The sequence below is a fragment of the Lacerta agilis genome, chromosome 2 (assembly GCF_009819535.1).
Source record: "Lacerta agilis isolate rLacAgi1 chromosome 2, rLacAgi1.pri, whole genome shotgun sequence".
Taxonomy (NCBI): domain Eukaryota; kingdom Metazoa; phylum Chordata; class Lepidosauria; order Squamata; family Lacertidae; genus Lacerta; species Lacerta agilis.
This window is the reverse complement of record NC_046313.1, coordinates 55744539-55762382: the sequence shown is the minus strand read 5'-3', so window position 1 is coordinate 55762382 and position 17844 is coordinate 55744539. Positions and strand designations below refer to the sequence as shown.

General features: G+C 40.4%; 1 protein-coding gene across 3 annotated transcripts; it reads right to left on the bottom strand.

Moving 5' to 3' along the window:
• Positions 1 to 2625: 2625 nt before the first annotated feature.
• LOC117041394 (F-box/LRR-repeat protein 21-like) lies at positions 2626 to 16786 on the bottom strand. 3 transcript variants are annotated; one of them, XM_033140142.1, is made up of 7 exons: positions 16628 to 16786; positions 15754 to 15839; positions 13022 to 13121; positions 7659 to 8118; positions 6221 to 6343; positions 5401 to 5572; positions 2626 to 4306 (listed from the first exon to the last, which is right to left on the bottom strand). In XM_033140142.1, exons 4-7 carry the CDS (start codon positions 8028 to 8030, stop codon positions 3663 to 3665), a joined length of 1311 nt encoding a protein of 436 aa, XP_032996033.1. In that variant the 5' UTR covers positions 8031 to 8118; positions 13022 to 13121; positions 15754 to 15839; positions 16628 to 16786; the 3' UTR covers positions 2626 to 3662. The 3 variants fall into 3 exon arrangements, with proteins under 3 accessions (XP_032996033.1, XP_032996034.1, XP_032996035.1); XM_033140143.1 differs by having other exon boundaries at positions 13022 to 13116; XM_033140144.1 differs by lacking the exon at positions 13022 to 13121.
• Between the last annotated feature and the right edge of the window lie 1058 nt (positions 16787 to 17844).

The following is a 17844-nucleotide window of genomic DNA, read 5'->3' as shown; positions in this document are numbered from 1 at the left end:
TTTCATATTCTAGTACTAGGAAGCCATATGGAAGTACAACACAACTTGAACTGTTTCAGTGCATTAGTACCTTCATCCTTATATGTTCCATCTGCTTCTAAACATTTCAGTCATAAGCTTATATACTTCTGTAGTTTTCTTTCCTCAAACTCAAAATCCTACTGCAATGTTCTGATATTTGTGCTTGAAATAGCAAGTTAACATGCAGCAGGCAGAATGATGGCAGTGAGCTCTAGCTGTTGCTGAAATTGTGTTTTCCAGCCCTGGGGAATCAGTTCTTGCAAGATGTTCGTTTCAGTATGGTCCACTTAAAACTACAGCGCTCTTCATACAGAAAAGTTAACAGCTCCACAACCCTTGTTGTTGCCAAAAGGTGTCTGCACCTATAAACTTAATACAGATACAATATGCTATCACCCATAAATAACTATATAGAAGTTGTTCCTTACAAGTTATCCCTATTCTGGAGCTTTGCAGCAGGCAGTAAAAAGGTTGTAATCACTTTCCTCTACTTAAAATGTGCAAGTTGTTTCTTTCTGGGAACAGAATGAAAACATATTAGTGCTACATTAAAATACTTTTCTACCCCAACACAATTTTTCCTTTTTTTCATTGAACCTGCAAAATGAAGCTGCCCTGGATTTCCAAAGCAGACTCCTACATGGCAGCAACGGGGTAAGGATTTTTAGTGAAAAGCAGTTAAACCTTCCTTGACTTTTGAAAAGCAAAATGAAACACTCCATCTCTTCTCTAAGTGTCAAAAATCAAATTTCATAATGTACATTTCCCCATACACCATATATAGTCAACATGCATAGGAAGCAGATCTTTCAGTATGCTAGCCTTGCTTAACTAAAATGAATAAGCTCCATTCCATTTTATTTTCTTTACATGATGTGATGTATGTAGTTTTGAAATAGTTTTATTTACATTATACATTAGTTAATATATCACTGCTCAATAGCTGTAAGCAGTGTAAAGTTTTTGTAGAAATGGTTCTACTTGATTTTGTTTTATATACCAAGGATTAAACATCTATAGCTTTCCATAATGTACAACAGATGGCTTTGGTTAAAAGTTTGGAGAACTGTACAGTATGATTATCGACTTTGCTTTTAAGAAGTTTTGTGCAATAAAGGTAGTGAGATATGGTTATGAGATTCAAGAAGTTCATCAAGAGACAAGCTGTCTTCTCCTTTATCTCAAAGTCCTAATTCCCTGGCCTCTGCTGCTCTTCCAACCACACCTCACCAACTGCACCCTAGCTTTTAAAGTTTTAAAAATGTCCTTCCCATTTGTGGTGATAAAGTGGATTAGTACTTTAACTGGAGCAATTCATATGAACTGAAGGAAACTGGTTCACTCATCCTACAATTTTGCTTTCTCTAGTATATGTGAACAACACATAACTAAGGCTACAATACTAAACACACATACTTCTGGGTAAACATTCATAGGATTACACTAAAATTGTGCATAAATGGTTAAACAAAAACTGTACTAAAATTCTACCGTTTATGCATAATGCAGTGCTTACATGCACTGAACATCCATTTCAGCTTTTGAGATTTGCATGGTTACAGTTTAATAATTTTGTTAAGATAACATTCTACTTGATGTCAGCAAAGCCTGGTTTCTACCGTTACTCAAGGCTCAGAGCTGGAAATGTTATGCAAAAATGAAACACTCAGAATTGACCTTATGTGGAAGGCTTAGGTAATTTCTATGCCACTCTACTAAAATCCCAGCTCATGCAGCTAATCCTATGTATGTTTACTTCGTAAATACCGCTAAATTTAATGGAACTTTCAACTAAGTGTATACAATCCAATTCCTGCTCCAACTGATAAAATGTGCCTGCCAAATAAAGTATTGCACTGAATAAATAGAGCATGAACAGAGCTGAAGTTAAACACCTGCTTCCCAAGTAGAAAAGGTGTGTACTACTGAATATTGAATGAAGAGAGCAGAGCTTCTGATTGTACCTCTAATCAGGCATCCCTTAAATATGACAATTTCTGCTTATTTCTGAGATATGTTGCATAGAATGGTATGTGCAATACACAGCAGTCTTGCTTACATCTCTGGGCTAGCAATCTCTGGATTTCATTCAGGATAAAAAAATTTGTCGTCTGTACTTCAAACTACAGGAGAAAGTTTCCACACTGTCCCATGAAAACCAACAGAAAAATGGTGCATCTGGGAAAGTAGATCAAACCTTTCTCCTAGACATGCTTGTTTTCAACATGAAGTACTTTTCATGGCAGGAGCAAACACGAATACCAAAATATAGTACAAGTGGGCAGACTGGCCAAACTTTTTCCAATAGGGTTTTTCAAATGCTTCTTCCTTTCCACTCTGCACTAAAGGTGTTTGTTTGTTTGTTTGTTTAGCAATGAGTTGCTTAAACTTGCATAAGTTCAGATCCTGCAGCAGTACCAAGGCAACTGTATAAGATACAAGACCCCTAAGCTTCAGCAGCGGGGTGGGGGGTTAGAAAGAATGGTTTTTTTCTCTGTAAGGGGAGCACAAACTGACAGCCTCTAACCAGAGAAGATGGGAATTTCTCTCTTACACACATGCACACAAACGCAGCCAGGGGAAATATCTCTATAAACTTATGTGTTAGGGTAACCAGTATCTTTAATATCAGAACATTCAGAAACACAAGTTATTTTCCTGGAGAGGCATCACTTGTAAGTAGCATCAACACTATACAGACATACATTATCTATCCTTTCTCAATGCTGGTATCTGTTTTATTTACATAATGGAATCCTGTACAGGAAGTAGTAAGAGTTCTCTCTGTGGGTTGTTCAGCAGAGAAGAAAAATCACATGATTGCTTGTATCAGGCTGGCAAGATGAGAAAAGCTCCTGGGGGAAAGTGAACTTGCAATTCTACCACGCTTCAAGCTGTGCTTACAGCACATGTACGGCCGGTGATTGCTGAAGAGGATAACTTAATTTAAAAGTGGTGGGAGGCTGACCTATTCCCGAACTGCCTTTGCTGTGATCACTATGGCTGCCATCTGCAGTGCCACCATCCATCCATAACTAGAAAAACCATATGCTCTCGGACATGTATCGACCAATGTTTTCTTTAAGTTACATAAGTCCATAAGCAATTTTTCAACTGGTTAGGGGGTTGGGGAACAGTGAAATAGTGCATTTACACAGTTGACCTGTTGTAGCTTGAGCACTGTCACAATACTAATACAAATATAGGCCTCAGGCATCATACTATAAGCTGTTGTTGTTTACAAGTTGTATATAACCACTGTTTTTAATTAAAGGAACAGTAACAGGAGAAACAGCGCTTTAACTCAAAATCCAGACACCCATTAGGCAGAAGTTTACCAAGAAGGCCAAAGTGTTTAGCAACACCAGAAATACTAGTACAAAAGTAACTTGTACTAAACAAAGTGCTTAACAATTAAATACAAATCAGTTAAAAATACTCCAATTAACTGGAGGATAAACTAAGCACTTAATGCATATACTTTCAATGTGTACACTATTCAGTATACTCTATTCCATTTTATGATTGGCATAGTACCGCCAGTATGCAATTATTTAAGATTCCTTATTTGCATAGAAAGCAACACCCTGTACAGCCAGTTCTGACCAATTCGGCCTTTTGCCTTATTGATTTTTGTTTTTTTACCATGTTGGCATCATATCAGGAAACCACATTCTTCCAAGGTGTTTGGAAACTTCAGAATGAATTTGATCCAGATTGTAGTCATTGTCTGGAATAAGCACTTCCTCCATAATGGACAGCTGGGTAAGCCTGCCTCCGCACATCTTTACAAACTCAATGAAGCCTCGACATGTAACTTCACATTCACCAAGCCCCATGGCAGTTAGATTCTTACAGCCTTCAGCAATGCGAATGAGTTCATCATCCAAGGGCTGAAGGCCATTAGCACAGACAACCAATTCAATCAACCTTGGGCAGTTCAGTCCAATACGTCCGAGCATTGACTTGCTTACTGCACGGCCAAAATAAAGATGAGTTACAGGTGTTTCCTCCCTGAAGAATGCATCAAATTCCTCCTCATATAGGAAGAAGTACATCACAATGTTGACTTTGGGGGAGTGTTTAATGAGAGCATCCCAGCTTTGTTTTTTGATAGCGTGAAATTCAATCTGTCCAGGATTCTCACTCACAACATCTATACGGAGATGTTCAAGATTAACATGCTTCTCACTTGAAAGAGCCAGTAACAATTCATCACTTAGTAGATAGTAATTAAGAGCGAGCTCCCTAAGGCCATGACACTGGTCAGCAACACAAAGAATTCCTAGGAATGACAAAAAGGAAAGAAAAGTTAAGTACAAAGAAAGACTCTAACTTAGTTTACTTCTACCACACTGAAAAAAAATCCCAATTCCACGACATCACAATTATCAGAAACCAGCATCCAGTTCTTAGGTTGTTATCTAACAACTTTTATATGAAGGTGCATAAGATTGTGCCACTATGTACGCAGCCTATAATAAGGGCTAGAATTTTGCCTGCCATGTATATCTGTTTGAATGCATCACTTATTTATATAAACATTAATGTATGTTTTAAATGAGGATTATTGGTAAGAAGGTCTGCATACTGTTCAGTGGATATTTTAGCAATCATTCTAGATTGAGGTCTAGGATATGAAATAATGCTTGTAAAGAACTGTTTTTGGAAGTTCCAATCACTATGGAAAGCAATGTAAATGCTCACTGAGAAAAATAATTGCATTTCAAAATGTAACTTTTTTGTACAGTCTGCTGTCTGTATGCATATTTTCTCTCAGTATGTTTCAAGAACAAAAACCTTCACAACAATTTTATTTACCCAAAAGGATTTGGGACCTATGAAAGGCAGTACTTGTCAGTATATTAACAAAGCAAGCAACTCAAATCTTGACATAGTCAATTAGTGAAATTCATTCACCAAAATTTGAAGTTTATGGAGAATAAAGCTGTGATTTTCTTAATTGTTTTCAGTTCCCAAACATTATGCTGGGCCTACAAAGGTATTTCATCTGAGTAGCACAGACTATGGCAGCATCCACATAGCTCAATAAAACAAAGTTAATAGTTCATTGTGAACACACAGATGTCTCTTGCTTTTGGAATGTTTTTGTTTTGCTGCAACCCAATCATAAGGCTAAGTCATCTCTGGAGTGAAACAAGCCATGATCGTCTTTCTGATGCAATGCTAATAATGATATATACAGTTTATTTTTCTGTAATAAAGACAAAAGTTGATAAAAAAATTCATAAACTTGGTAAAGTAAGAGGCAACCTTGATAACTATGAAGGTGATTTTTAAATAAATAAAATGTTAATTGAAGTAATTGATCATGAACTGCTACTTTTATATTACTTTTTGTTCTCTCAGATTACTTACCAGCTGGTGAAACATGAGGGCAACTGCTCATTTTGAGCAATTTTAAAGTGTCACTATTGTTTGCAACAAGGACCTTCAAAGATGGATCATCTACTGGTGTGTCTTCAATCTTGATGGAAGATAATGACTTGGAATTGACAAATACTACTGTAAGCGCTGATACGAAGTGAGCCTATTCAGACAAAAAGGAAAACATTGGTATGCAGTTATATATTCAATGCATGACGAACAAAAAGTTTGTCTTGAGACAAAAAAAACCTTTAGGTTCTATACAATACCATTTACATTTGGCTAGTAAAAGGTATTTAAGAGTTCCTTGATTTTAACAAGACATATCTAGAGGCTAAAAAAGTAATGATCTATTGCCATCAACTGCAGATGTAAAAAAATGACTTTTAAATTTTTATCCCCAAATCTTGTTTTTTCCAAAGGAAAAATTTATGGAAATAACAAACAAAATAAAAAAAATAACTGACAGTCAGGCCACGATGAAGTGGAAGCTCCTAACTCAGTTTGCTGACTGGCTGAATACTGGAAATTACAATAAATTAATTAATGAAAGTAAAAAAATTGACATTGAGCAATCAAATGTTATTTAAAAAGGAACTTGAAACTCATGCTTTTTACATCCTGCATAAAAATCTGGTACTCAACTCCCAATAAACTTTACCCTGCCATTGCAATTATAAAATTTGCCCAATCTCACCTGAAATTACCTTAGAAATTCATTACATGCAGAGTAAACCTAACTTTTAGAACAGGTCCCATCTCATTTTATTTACATACATAATTTCAAGTTCAGAACTCTGTAGAATATTACCTTGGAAACATTCATGAAACTTGGTTTTGCCGTTGAAATCAAGCCAAGTGTCTTGATAGAACAATTCACCAGCTGAGATAAGATGTCACAAGCTGCTTCTGCAGACTCTGTACTACTATCAACCTGAAAGGCAACACACAATACTTTAGTGAAAATCAACATTACATTGAATTATATTCAATATGCAATGTAGAGAGCCAATGAGTACTAGCACCATGTGCTGCTTTGTACTCGTGCATTGACGTTATTGCAAAGCACTTTTGATTCTTAGTGAGCACACCTCTCCAAAATTCTGTACTGCAACTTCATTAATGCTTCCCAGAGATTCTTGAGCAGCAACTATGTATTGTATGCATGACACAGAGTTTAGTGCTGATTTCATAAAACACAGCATCCCTGTGTTTGAAAAAGCAGTCTATGTCACTCCAAACCTGCTGGAAGGAAGTGTACCTTCCAGGCTGTCGGGAGTGATTCAGTTTAATCCAAAGGCAGGTTGACAGTGACTACCTGATGGCAGACTTCTTGGTGGGGAGGGGAATTGCTTGGTTGAAGTGAATGATTTTTGGACCAGGGAGGGGCTTGAGATTTGTTTATCTGCTAATTAGTGGGTGCAAGTATTGCTTTGTTTATTGCTTGACTACTGCCAATGTTTTTGTTACTGTTTATGGGGCTGGTATGTTTTTGTATGTTATATGAAATGTTAATCTATTATATAATCTCTCCCTTTTTCCAACAGCATCATGTATATGCATATATTTTTCTTTAATGTAAGTCACTTAGACACCTTCAGGTGACAAGAGAATAAATAATAATAATAATAAAAATAACAACAACAACAACAACAACCTGAAGCTATTACATTTTTATTACCCTTTCTCCAAATTGGTTTAAGGTTATGTAGAAAATCTATTCCTTTATCTTCACAAGAACACCGTGAAGTAGGTTAAGCCAAGAGATTGTGATTGGTCCAAAATCTGAATTTGAATCTCCTTGGTTTCAGACCAACACCCTGACTCTCTATTTTTCATTTCTACCTGAAATGCTGCAAGTAGGTGGTAAATACACTATACTTCACTTACTGAAATTGGTAAAGAAATAATGCTGAAGGTGCATTTGAAAAGTAAACCCTACCCAATTAACAACAAAAAGTATCTTGAATCCAGGAGATGCCCACATTATCTCTTAATGCTAGTTTCCCTGGGAAGATAGGAATTGGAGACATACAAAACTTGCAGTTGCCAGCACATTTCTATTAGATATTTCTACACTTAAAAAAAACAGCAAACACTAGCCTAAACAAATAAGTTTCTTTAAAATTGACAAATATGCATTCTAAAATTCAATGTACATATAATATTCTTAATCATTACTAGAACACATGCAATGCACAACAACCTTTGTTTCTTTGAACAAAAACCAACAAAAGAGGCTTCTTTACCTTGAAGCTGACATACTGCAAATGATCAGCATGTCTTTTAATAATCTGTTGAATGAGATCTGGGTGAGTAGACTTCAAGTATGAAGTAGCAGGCTGATTAAGCTCAAATTCAAACTTTCTCCAGAGATCAGGAATATGAAACACTTCATTCCATCTCCGGCAAACTGAAGATGCACGGGCACGATCAACAAGAGGCAGGCATTGGAAGATGTGCAAGACTACGTGGTGTGGCAGACTTCCCCAGTCCATCAAGGTAAAAGGATGAGATGGGTCAAACAGAGTGTTGTAAAAACCAGTTTTCTGCTTTTTTGTCCTCTCTAGTGTTTGAAGAACTGGATTTTCAGCTTTAGCTGTCTGCCTGATTCTCTTCATTCCGAGAGCAAAATGATTTCAGGTACAATACTGTTGAGATGTATAGAAGCTGCAAAGCTTTCTGTAAGTTTTCAAGTACTGTAGATCTCTATAAAAGTACATAGGGCCGTAACAAACAAAATAATTAGAATTCCGAAGTATATCTTGCAACTTTGCTTTTGTAAACTTTAATAATGTTTGATGCATAAGAACTTAAACTTAAAGGAGGGGGGGTGAGGCACATGCATGCCAGCTTCACCCCTCATATTTACCAAAGTTGGAATGAAGGCACTTATTAGTCTCTATATGATCAGAAACAGTGATAAGGCAGTGTTCCCAATCACAAGGAGGTTTGCAAGCATGTTCAGCTACACAGCTAGTCAAAAAATAGTGGCAGGTATAAGCACAGTTTGACTAATTAGTTGGGAATCATCATGTTCTAATAAGTGATATATGAAACATATGGCTACAGTATTTTTCTTGAGGAGTTCCATAACTCAGCTCTCCTCAAACAAGTACTGACATTTGCTCTACAGTATCACAACCTACAGGGACGCGGGTGGCGCTGTGGGTTAAACCACAGAGTCTAGGGTTTGCTGATCAGAAGGTCAGCGGTTCGAATCCCCACGACGGAGTGAGCTCCCGTTGCTCGGTCCCAGCTCCTGCCCACCTAGCAGTTCGAAAGCACGTCAAAGTGCAAGTAGATAAATAGGTACCGCTCTGGCAGGAAGGTAAACGGCGTTTCCATGTGTTGCTCTGGTTCGCCAGAAGCGGCTTTGTCATGCTGGCCACAGGACCCGGAAGCTGTACGCCGGCTCCCTCGGCCATTAATGCGAGATGAGCGTCGCAACCCCAGAGTCGGACATGACTGGACCTAATGGTCAGGGGTCCCTCTACCTTTACCACAACCTACCCACTTCCAAATTTTAAGCAGAAACGGGAAATACGTTTTCTTTGGTATTTTCCCTCTTTATACGTGCCTTTTAAAGGTGTTTTTATTCATCTCCTGTAATTTCTTCTCCCATTCTCCTTTCCAGTGGCGTTGCTAGCCTCTGCGCTGCTGGGGGCGGCGGCAGTGCAGAGGAACCCCCCTGGGGGAGGGGCACGACGGGTGCGTCGTGACGTCATCATGATGTCACAACGCACGTGGGTGCAGAAAGGGGGAATTTCCCCCTTTCCGAGGCTTTTTTTTGGCGGTGGCTGGTATCCAGCGAGGAGGGGGTGACAATCGTGACACCCCCCCTCGCTAGTCGACCCCCCCGCCGAAAAAAGCGGCGGAAAGGGGAAAAAAGAAGCAGAGTCGGCGCTTGAATGCTTGAATCCTTCCCCCGCCCCCCCAGTGGTTTTTTTTCCGGCGGGGGGTGGTGGCCAGCGAGGAGGGGGTGGCAAGTTTGACACCCCCCCCCCGCCGAAAAAAGTGGCGGAAAGCACCCCTTCCATGTGCTGCTGGGTGACGGAGGGAGCGGCGGCGCGTGGGAGTGGCGGGAGGGGCCGCCGCTTGTCACCCCCACCCGCCGCTTGTCACCCTGTCACTGGGGGCGTACCGCCCCTCCCCAGCGACGCCCCTGCTCCTTTCGCAATCAGCTCATATCTTATCTCCAACAACCATTCCTCCATTCTGTTGTTTCTACATTCACTTCTACCCGATTCCCTTCCTTTCTAGTCCTAGTTTATTATTACTATTATATTTATTAACTTGCATCCCTGGCAACTTTTACTCAGCATGCACAAATGGTGGCTGTGCTGACACCGATTCAACCAAAAGCTTATGGTATGCCAAGGGAGTAGTTCAAGTACTAGGCATGCTGTTGCCTCCCTGAAAGTGGCCCAGTAGGTCCCAGTCCACTGTTTAATAAATACTGTGTTAGATTAACCAAATGAAAGTTTTAAATGGATTAAAAAGGTAACTAACTGCAGATTAAACTGCAGATGTCAAACACCATCTTCAAAGAGGCATTCTTTCTTCTCATACATGCAGGAAAGTCTTATGGGGTGATGTCTGCTCCTGACATGCATGTATCATCTTCTAAAAGCAAATGGTTGGAAACAGACTAAGCTTCACATTGCTATTCATGTGTGCAGTCTAGCTGGCACCTGAACATGCCTCTACCTCCTTGGCTCCTCTCACTTCTCTCTACAGGTGAACTCTGCATTGACTATGAGATCTTGCAGGTCCAAAGGGAACAATCTCTGTGTACACTAGCTAACCTCATTAATAGGAGACAGATTTGCCCTCAGTGACGCCAGTAACTTAAATGAGTCTACTCTGAGTAGGATGAGCATTCACTATATGTAACCCAATGTTGCTTTTGTGGGGGGGGGGGGAATTAAGCTTAGAGGTCTTAAGTATGAGCCAAGATGGAGTTCATAAAAGAATGTTGCTTGAGTCCCTGGCTGCTAGCATCAATCATTTATTGAGATAATTAAATGCATCCTCCAATCACCAAAACATTACTAGCAAACAAGGACAATTTACAACACACAAGTCCACTCTGAGGTAAGTCTGACTTAATAGGGCTTACTCGCAGGTAAGCAAAGTTAGGACTACAGTCTTAATAATAATATTCAGATACTATTATAGTATCACCTCTAAAACATCAGCTGTGAAAGTCATAGTATAGTTTTCTGATACTTAGTTGACAAAGCAACCAAAATATATATCTATAAAATGACTCAACTATAAAACTGCAACAAACTGCTGTATTCATTTTATAATCTACCTCACAAACAAATGAGAGCATGCAACAATGGTAGTGTTAGCGTACCATGCTAAATCATAGCTAATGGTTTATTGTGAACCAGCAGATGGATCCCACTTTGCTCCTCCCCTAGCATGAACAACAAAACCACAACCCCTGGCTTAGTGTTACATCTGAACTGGAGATTCCAGTTTGTTCCATTCCGAACAAACCATGCTCACCAATTCAGACATAAGACTAAGTTAGACACTGTGGTTTGTTGTTTTTTTTTTTTGCTCCCATTCAATCTAGGGGAGGAACAAAGTGGGAGCGATATTTGAATTCATATAAACTATGGCTTATCATGATAACGTGAAAAGGACCAGTATTTTGTTCTCTTCACATAATATATGTACAAAATGAGCCTGTTCATTCCCAGCCGCTGTCATGCAGGGCAATTGGTGAGGCTGCACCAGCAGGAGCACTAGAAGGGTTCTGCCAGTGTGTCCATGCCATCTCAACCTTGCTGCTCCCCACCATCCTGCTAAGTGGCAGTGACAATGCTGCCAGGAGGCTGGCTGCATCCGCCTTCCCATCTCCACTGTCATCACAATCTTGTATATTTTACAGACACGATTCATCCTAGTCAGCAACTAACTTTCCTGGAAGACCACTATCAAAAGATATTTAGAAATGCTTAAAGTTGCCCGACAACAATTCCTGTTGCCACAGATCGCTTACCATGCAGGGTTCTTCTGGTTTGGTGTTATGGAGGCATCTAAATAGGTCTCCATTGCACCATACAGAGAAGCCACTTTCATCTGACTTGATGAGGAAACACTTCTCAGGGGTGGCATATTCTGCAAAAAATCTCCAGCCACCGACTCCTACTGTATAGCCCTCTAGGGAAGGACCATGCTACTTATGTACACCCTACTGCACAGGACCAGGCAGTAGTGCTAGTGACACTAGTATAAACATGCTAAAGTACAATTACACATATTATCTCTCAAAAAATAAGAAGTCAAGTCCACAGGATGAATTACTTAAGAGAAAATGCTGCTATTTTCTACAAAATACAGAATTGTTTTAATGCTGCTTTGGTTCTGTGCAGCCGGTTTGACCAGAAAGTAGAGCCATACTGTAGGAACGACTAATTCTGCGCATCTAGAAATTCTAAAGCTGTAGTTGGTACTTTTCGCTGAACAAATTAATAGTTAAGACAAGAATGTTGCATGTGAACCAAAGTGTTTCCAAATACATTCAAGCTCCCCCCCCCCCATGTTAAATCAACTACAGCTTAATGGCTTGTTGTACAAGTCAGCTAGCCTCGATTTAGAGGTGCACTTGCACATATACCTCTAGAGAATGTGGAAATTCCTGTCTAACACAAGTACCTTAATGGTGTCAGAACAGCCATCCCATTGATGAGTCATCCTGTCTGTGTGAAAAGATTCCTTAACTCGAGAGCAGGGTGGGTCCTATAAGAATGGCTGACCTATGAAGTCATCCACCAAAGAAAAAAACGACCTGCCAAGTCTAGGAAACCCATATGAGGGATTCAGTTAAGTTTTGGAACTATGACTTGTGCAAGTAAATCACTTCCTGCTAGTGGTTTGAAATTCAAAATATCTGGAACTGATTAATTTCATGGAAGAAAAAGTTCTAAAACTCCCATTCAGGTTAGGAATTCTGGTAATGCACTCTTTGAATGAATATATTTTAACTATTAAGGTGGTATTTTGGTTGTAGGTACGTTATTAGATGCAGACATTTGGAACTGGATTTTAAAAGTTAGTAGAAGTTGAACAAAAAGTTACATTAATATCTCATTTCAGAAATTAAAATACTCCTTCACTATTAATTAATACAGTGGTACCTCACAAGACGAATGCCTCGCTAGACGAAAAACTCGCTAGACGAAAGGCATTCGTTAACGAAAGGGTGACTCGCAAGACGAATTTCCCTATGGGCGCGAGGAAAATTTTTCACGTTTTCCCGTCAAACCGCGCTTCCCCCGTCCGTGCTTCGCAAGACGAAATTTTCGCTAGACGACAGCACTCGCAGAGGCACCACTGTACTTTGAAATGCAGTGGTTGTCTTGATATTTATTTTGCATTTTATTTCAAAAACATACAGAAGACATATTTCTGGTTGATTTAGCAACAGAACCTGATGGATATCATAGCACAGATAGCCTGTTTATTGCAGCACAAAGCATATAAAGCACATCAATAAACAAATATTTATGGATAACATTCAGCTATTACAAATATGGCAATGTTAAACCCAAAGCAAACTATGCAATACATTTTTGTACAGGCATTCTCTTACCTAAAGAATGTGTCCAAATTATAGTTAACGCTGGATGAATGAACTGGGTTATCTGCGGCCATGAGTCAATCACCCACATCTGTCTGCTTGCACTTCTAGGCTAGGTAAAATATCAGAAGAAATTTTAATTTAGTTTGCCAAAACAGAATTTCAGAGTCAGTTTGTAATCTTCCTATAATATGTAGGACTTTAAGAACTACAACTGCACTGAGTTCAGATTTTCACCTATTCTGACACAGAAAGAGGAAGATACAGTGGAACCTCGGGTCACGTACCGTCCTCCTTACGAATGCTCCGCTAACCCGAAAGTAGATGCCCCTAGTTGCAATGTTTGCCCTGGGATGCAAGTGGAAGTCACGCGCCGGTGGCATGGCAGGAGCGGGAGGCCCCATTAGCGAAAGAATGGTTTCGGCTTAAGAACGGACCTCCGGAATGAATTAAGTTCGTAACCAGAGGTACCACTGTACCAAATAAATCAATTTTCTTCTTCCTTGGAAACCAAGTTCCAGTTTTAGGAGTGGAAAGGGTTTAACATTCAATCTGCAATCCTCAATCCAACAAACACCTTATAACTTCATCACTGCACCTGATAAATTATGGGTAAGATCCTGGAGTGTGTGTACCTTTTTATATTTAAAATTATGAACATTCATTCTCATAAGGTGCCATTATAGATTCCCCAAACTGGTCCCTTTAAACTACAAATACCTCCCAAGTGCAAAAAGCAATCTGGAGTTTTGCCACCACAGTTCTGCCCCCCCCCCCTTCCACAAGGACTGATGCTGCTGTTGCATACACAATAGTTTGAATCCAACTGCTGATGGCAGGGGGACTGCGGAAGATGGCTTTCCCATCTCTTTTCCCTAGCAGTCCCCTGAAATGCCTCTACTGAATAGGGTGAGCTGTGGCACAGAACACTGAAGGTAACTGCAAGAAGGTGGAGGCACCTTCCAAGAGTAGACAATATTCTCACTGAATGTGCCTTTGGTGACTTCCCTCAGCAATCTCAGTCCCCTGAGCCTTGTGGGGAGGCTTTTCAGAAGGAGGAAAGTCACCCATTGCACACCTCTTTCCATCATAAAATCCAAGCCACAATCTTTCCCCTTCTCCCAAAATTTCCTATTAAAAAGAAAACCCTGAACAGCATACTCAACTGCTTTTTAAATTCTTTTGTATTAAAACACACTTTTCACCATATGCTCCCTAATTGCGTTTTTAGTTCTACTTCAATTGTGACAGTTTTATATAACAGGTTATTGTTTTATATAATACTTTGATTTAGTTTTCTTTTTATATAAAAAATAGACATACAGAATTTTAAACAAAATATTTATCATGCAAAGACCCCAAAACCGATTAATGAATATTGAGCATTTATAGAGCAGTTTGGGTGACTCTGCAGAGCATCTTTTTAAAAAATGGTATTTTAAAAAGGACACACACACTTCATATGCTTCTTTATAAGGCATAATTTCATAAAAATCAAGGGGGCCTTCAAATGATCATGCAAAAAGCCATACACCAGATCAGGACAAAATCCCAACAGTGCCATATCTAACAAAAACCCAATAATTCTAGATCTGACAGTAGTACACCTCTTTTTTGGTGAGGGGGTTGTAAGTACAATTTAGAAATTAAGAGAATATGCCTTTTCTCAGAGGTTCAGCTGATGATCTCAAACTGGCTAAAGTACAAATGCTGGAATAGAAATAGGTAAGTGTAGTGTGGCATGTGCAAACACAGTGAACCACTTGACCCAATTCATGGTATTTTCAGATAATGCATGAACACAAACTTTGCCATTTGCAAGTCAAACTGATATGCTGCAAACTGACACCATATAAAAGGTTGCTTGTTTCACTAACTTTCAGTTCTGTCATGACACAGTAGTTTTGAAAGAGGACAACATAAAATGTCCAACCCAAAACACAGACAGTTGAAATACTTGACTATAGGCTCAGGTGAAAGAAGTTGTCCCATAATAACTCACATTACCATACATATTATGTATTGTCAATAGTTTAGTTTTCCATTACACAGGTTTAAAGTCATCTTGTATTCCGACAACTATTTAACATGAAGACAGCATACTTGCTGTGACCCAGTCGTATTAACTTAGACACTGAGAACCAAGTTACAGGATTTAATGTCTCAAATGTAAACTGAGGGTTGTTTTGGAAATAGAAGTATAATGTATTCTGGAATGAAATAACAGGAAACAACATGTAATGGTTGTTAAGAATGACGTGCAAACATAATCTTGTTATATTGCTATATAACTCATTTAAAAACAGCTGCCATTTCTAGTTGTATATTGCCTTGTGATCGTCAGATGGTAGCATAGAAAATTAAAAAAAGTTGGCACATTTCCACACAATTGTGTACCATGCAACTATGTATCTTTTGCACTAGTTTCAGATATATGTTAGTAACTGGAACTCATAGTTTTGCAGTAAAATCCATGTGAAGATGTAAACAGTCCTACTATCCTTATCTGCTGTATAGAAAATTGGTGCAGAAAAACTGACCATCTTCAAGAGCTAAGCAGAGAATCAAACATGATATTTACAATCTCTACCATCTGAATGAAAATTGACATTGGGTTTAACATCACCACTCTTAAGGTGTCTTTCAATGACAAGCTCACTGGATACATACCAGAAAATGCATTTTTAGCAAACAAATCTCATGATATTTTAGCTCCAGCAGTTGTGAAATAAAAAGATACGTACTGTCGTTTGTTCAGTCTAGTGTTGAGCACTCCAACTTACAATGAAGGTCCCTAGATTTTTCATTCAACACCTTTGTTTTTCAAAACCTGCTGGGCAAAAATCAGAAAATCAAGTTAACACTTCACCATCCCCTATGAAGCCAAGAGCAAAATGTTAAGTATCAAGTAATAACTCATTAGGTTGCCAATACTAGCTGTGTGGGTTAATGGTTTTTCTTTTTTCCCTTCCTGGCAAAAAAAGGAAGCTTCCAGCAGCGAAAGCGCATCAACTGCACCCTTCTGTCCCAATGGCTGCGAGCGCAAACGAAAGGCAGTTAATTCTATTTACCTGTCAGCAGCTGCAGGGCTGTTTATAAACAGTCGCACAAGGCGTACACGGACGCGCACTCTTACGTCAGAAGCAGATTTTCAGCTCAGAGTGCATTAGGGGGCTATGGGCTAATTACTGGCATCGCTTTATGATTTAGGGAGGCTACGGCTTTGCTTCTTCCTCGTGCCCACCTACCCAGCCTCCAAAAGGCGCTTCTTTCTCCCTCCCTCTCGACTGTTGCCACCGACTTCCCCAAAGGCTTCGTGACGTCTGCCAGGGGAAGGAAGGGGCTAGGGAGCCCAACGGACGCCCAATTGCCGCCTTCCCCCCTCCGGGCCAACGGGGAATCGCGGCGGCTCCTCTTCCGCATCCTGGCTCAGCCGCGCCTCAAACGCTCCCCTCGCGGCAGCCCCGACGCCTTCCAGGTCCTGAAAGTGCGCGCGGCAGTTTCTCCGCCGGCCCCCCCCCCCCGCCCTCCCCCGAAACGGGTCTTGTTGTTGTGTCTGTGGCGCAGGAGCTAATGCCGCCCGCCCCACCCAAGGCGGCCACCCCGCTCTCCCCTCACCTCAGGATCCCGAAGGCTCGTGCCAGGACGTGAATGGAGGCAGGGAAAAACAAGTCGGCGGCGCCACCTCGACCCCACAACAAACCCTGTCACTTCCGCGGCGGCGGACTGGAGGAGGAGCTGCCTCAACGCCTTTACCCGCACCCACCGTCGCCTTCTTTCCTTCCCCTCTGCGCATGCGCGAGCGTGCACCGCCCCGTTGACCTAGATTCCGGCGCGTGCGCATCTCGATCTCCTTGTCGCTCACTTCCGCACTCTGCTGCTTCGCCGCGTTCTTTTTACGACAGGCAAGCCTTTTCCTCCCTTGGAGCCGAAAAGCGGGTCGGGTTGGGTAGGGTTAGGTCGGCTGCGGGGTAGTAGTAGCGCGCGCATACGGGGGTGGGCGGGGCTGCGTACCTCCCGCCACCATTTTGTGCTTGTCAGGGGTTGCCATGGCGACGTTTAAAATGGTAGAAAAGGCCTGTTCGTTAGCTTTAGGGAACTCCTCTTACATTAGGGTAGCTGTAGCATAATAAATAACAAGATGAAAGATGAAAAAATATTCTTTAATAATTCTAATGGCACCTTAAAGATCAACTAAATATAAGCTTTCATGGTATGAGCTTTCGTGTGTAATACACACTTCGTCAAAACAAAATAATAATAATAAAAATTCCTTCCAGTAGCACCTTAGAAACCAACTAAGTTTGTTCTTGGGTGCTACTGGAAGGATTTTTTTTTTATTTTTTTTTGTTTTGACTATGCCAGACCAACATGGCTACCTACCTGTAACACACTTTGTCAAATAGCCTACTCTGAAGCAGAGGTAGGGTAGCAGACGCAGTTATTAATAGGGTTAGAGGATTATTGCCTCTCAATAGGAACAGCTGTGATGAAGATGCCATTTGGTCATGCTGATGGGAGACTAAAAACAGGAGGAAAGGGAAGCTGAGTGAAAAAATTCCAGTAGGGCATCTGCTGCTTTCACGGCAAGAGAATTATTTTGTAGGCTGAGTGCATGTGTTTTAACACTTCATAGGGCTGGAGCTTGAAGCACTTTTGCTTGGGCAGATGCTTTGGATGCCTAACTTCTACCAGTCTCAGATGGCATAGCCAATGGCAGGGGCGTTTATTGTGTATATGTTAAATTTATGGCCTGCCATTTGGCCAGGGTGGCAAACGCACAAGTGATGGACCATCTGAACACAGTTTCTTTTTTTTCCTTTTTTTCCAAATAA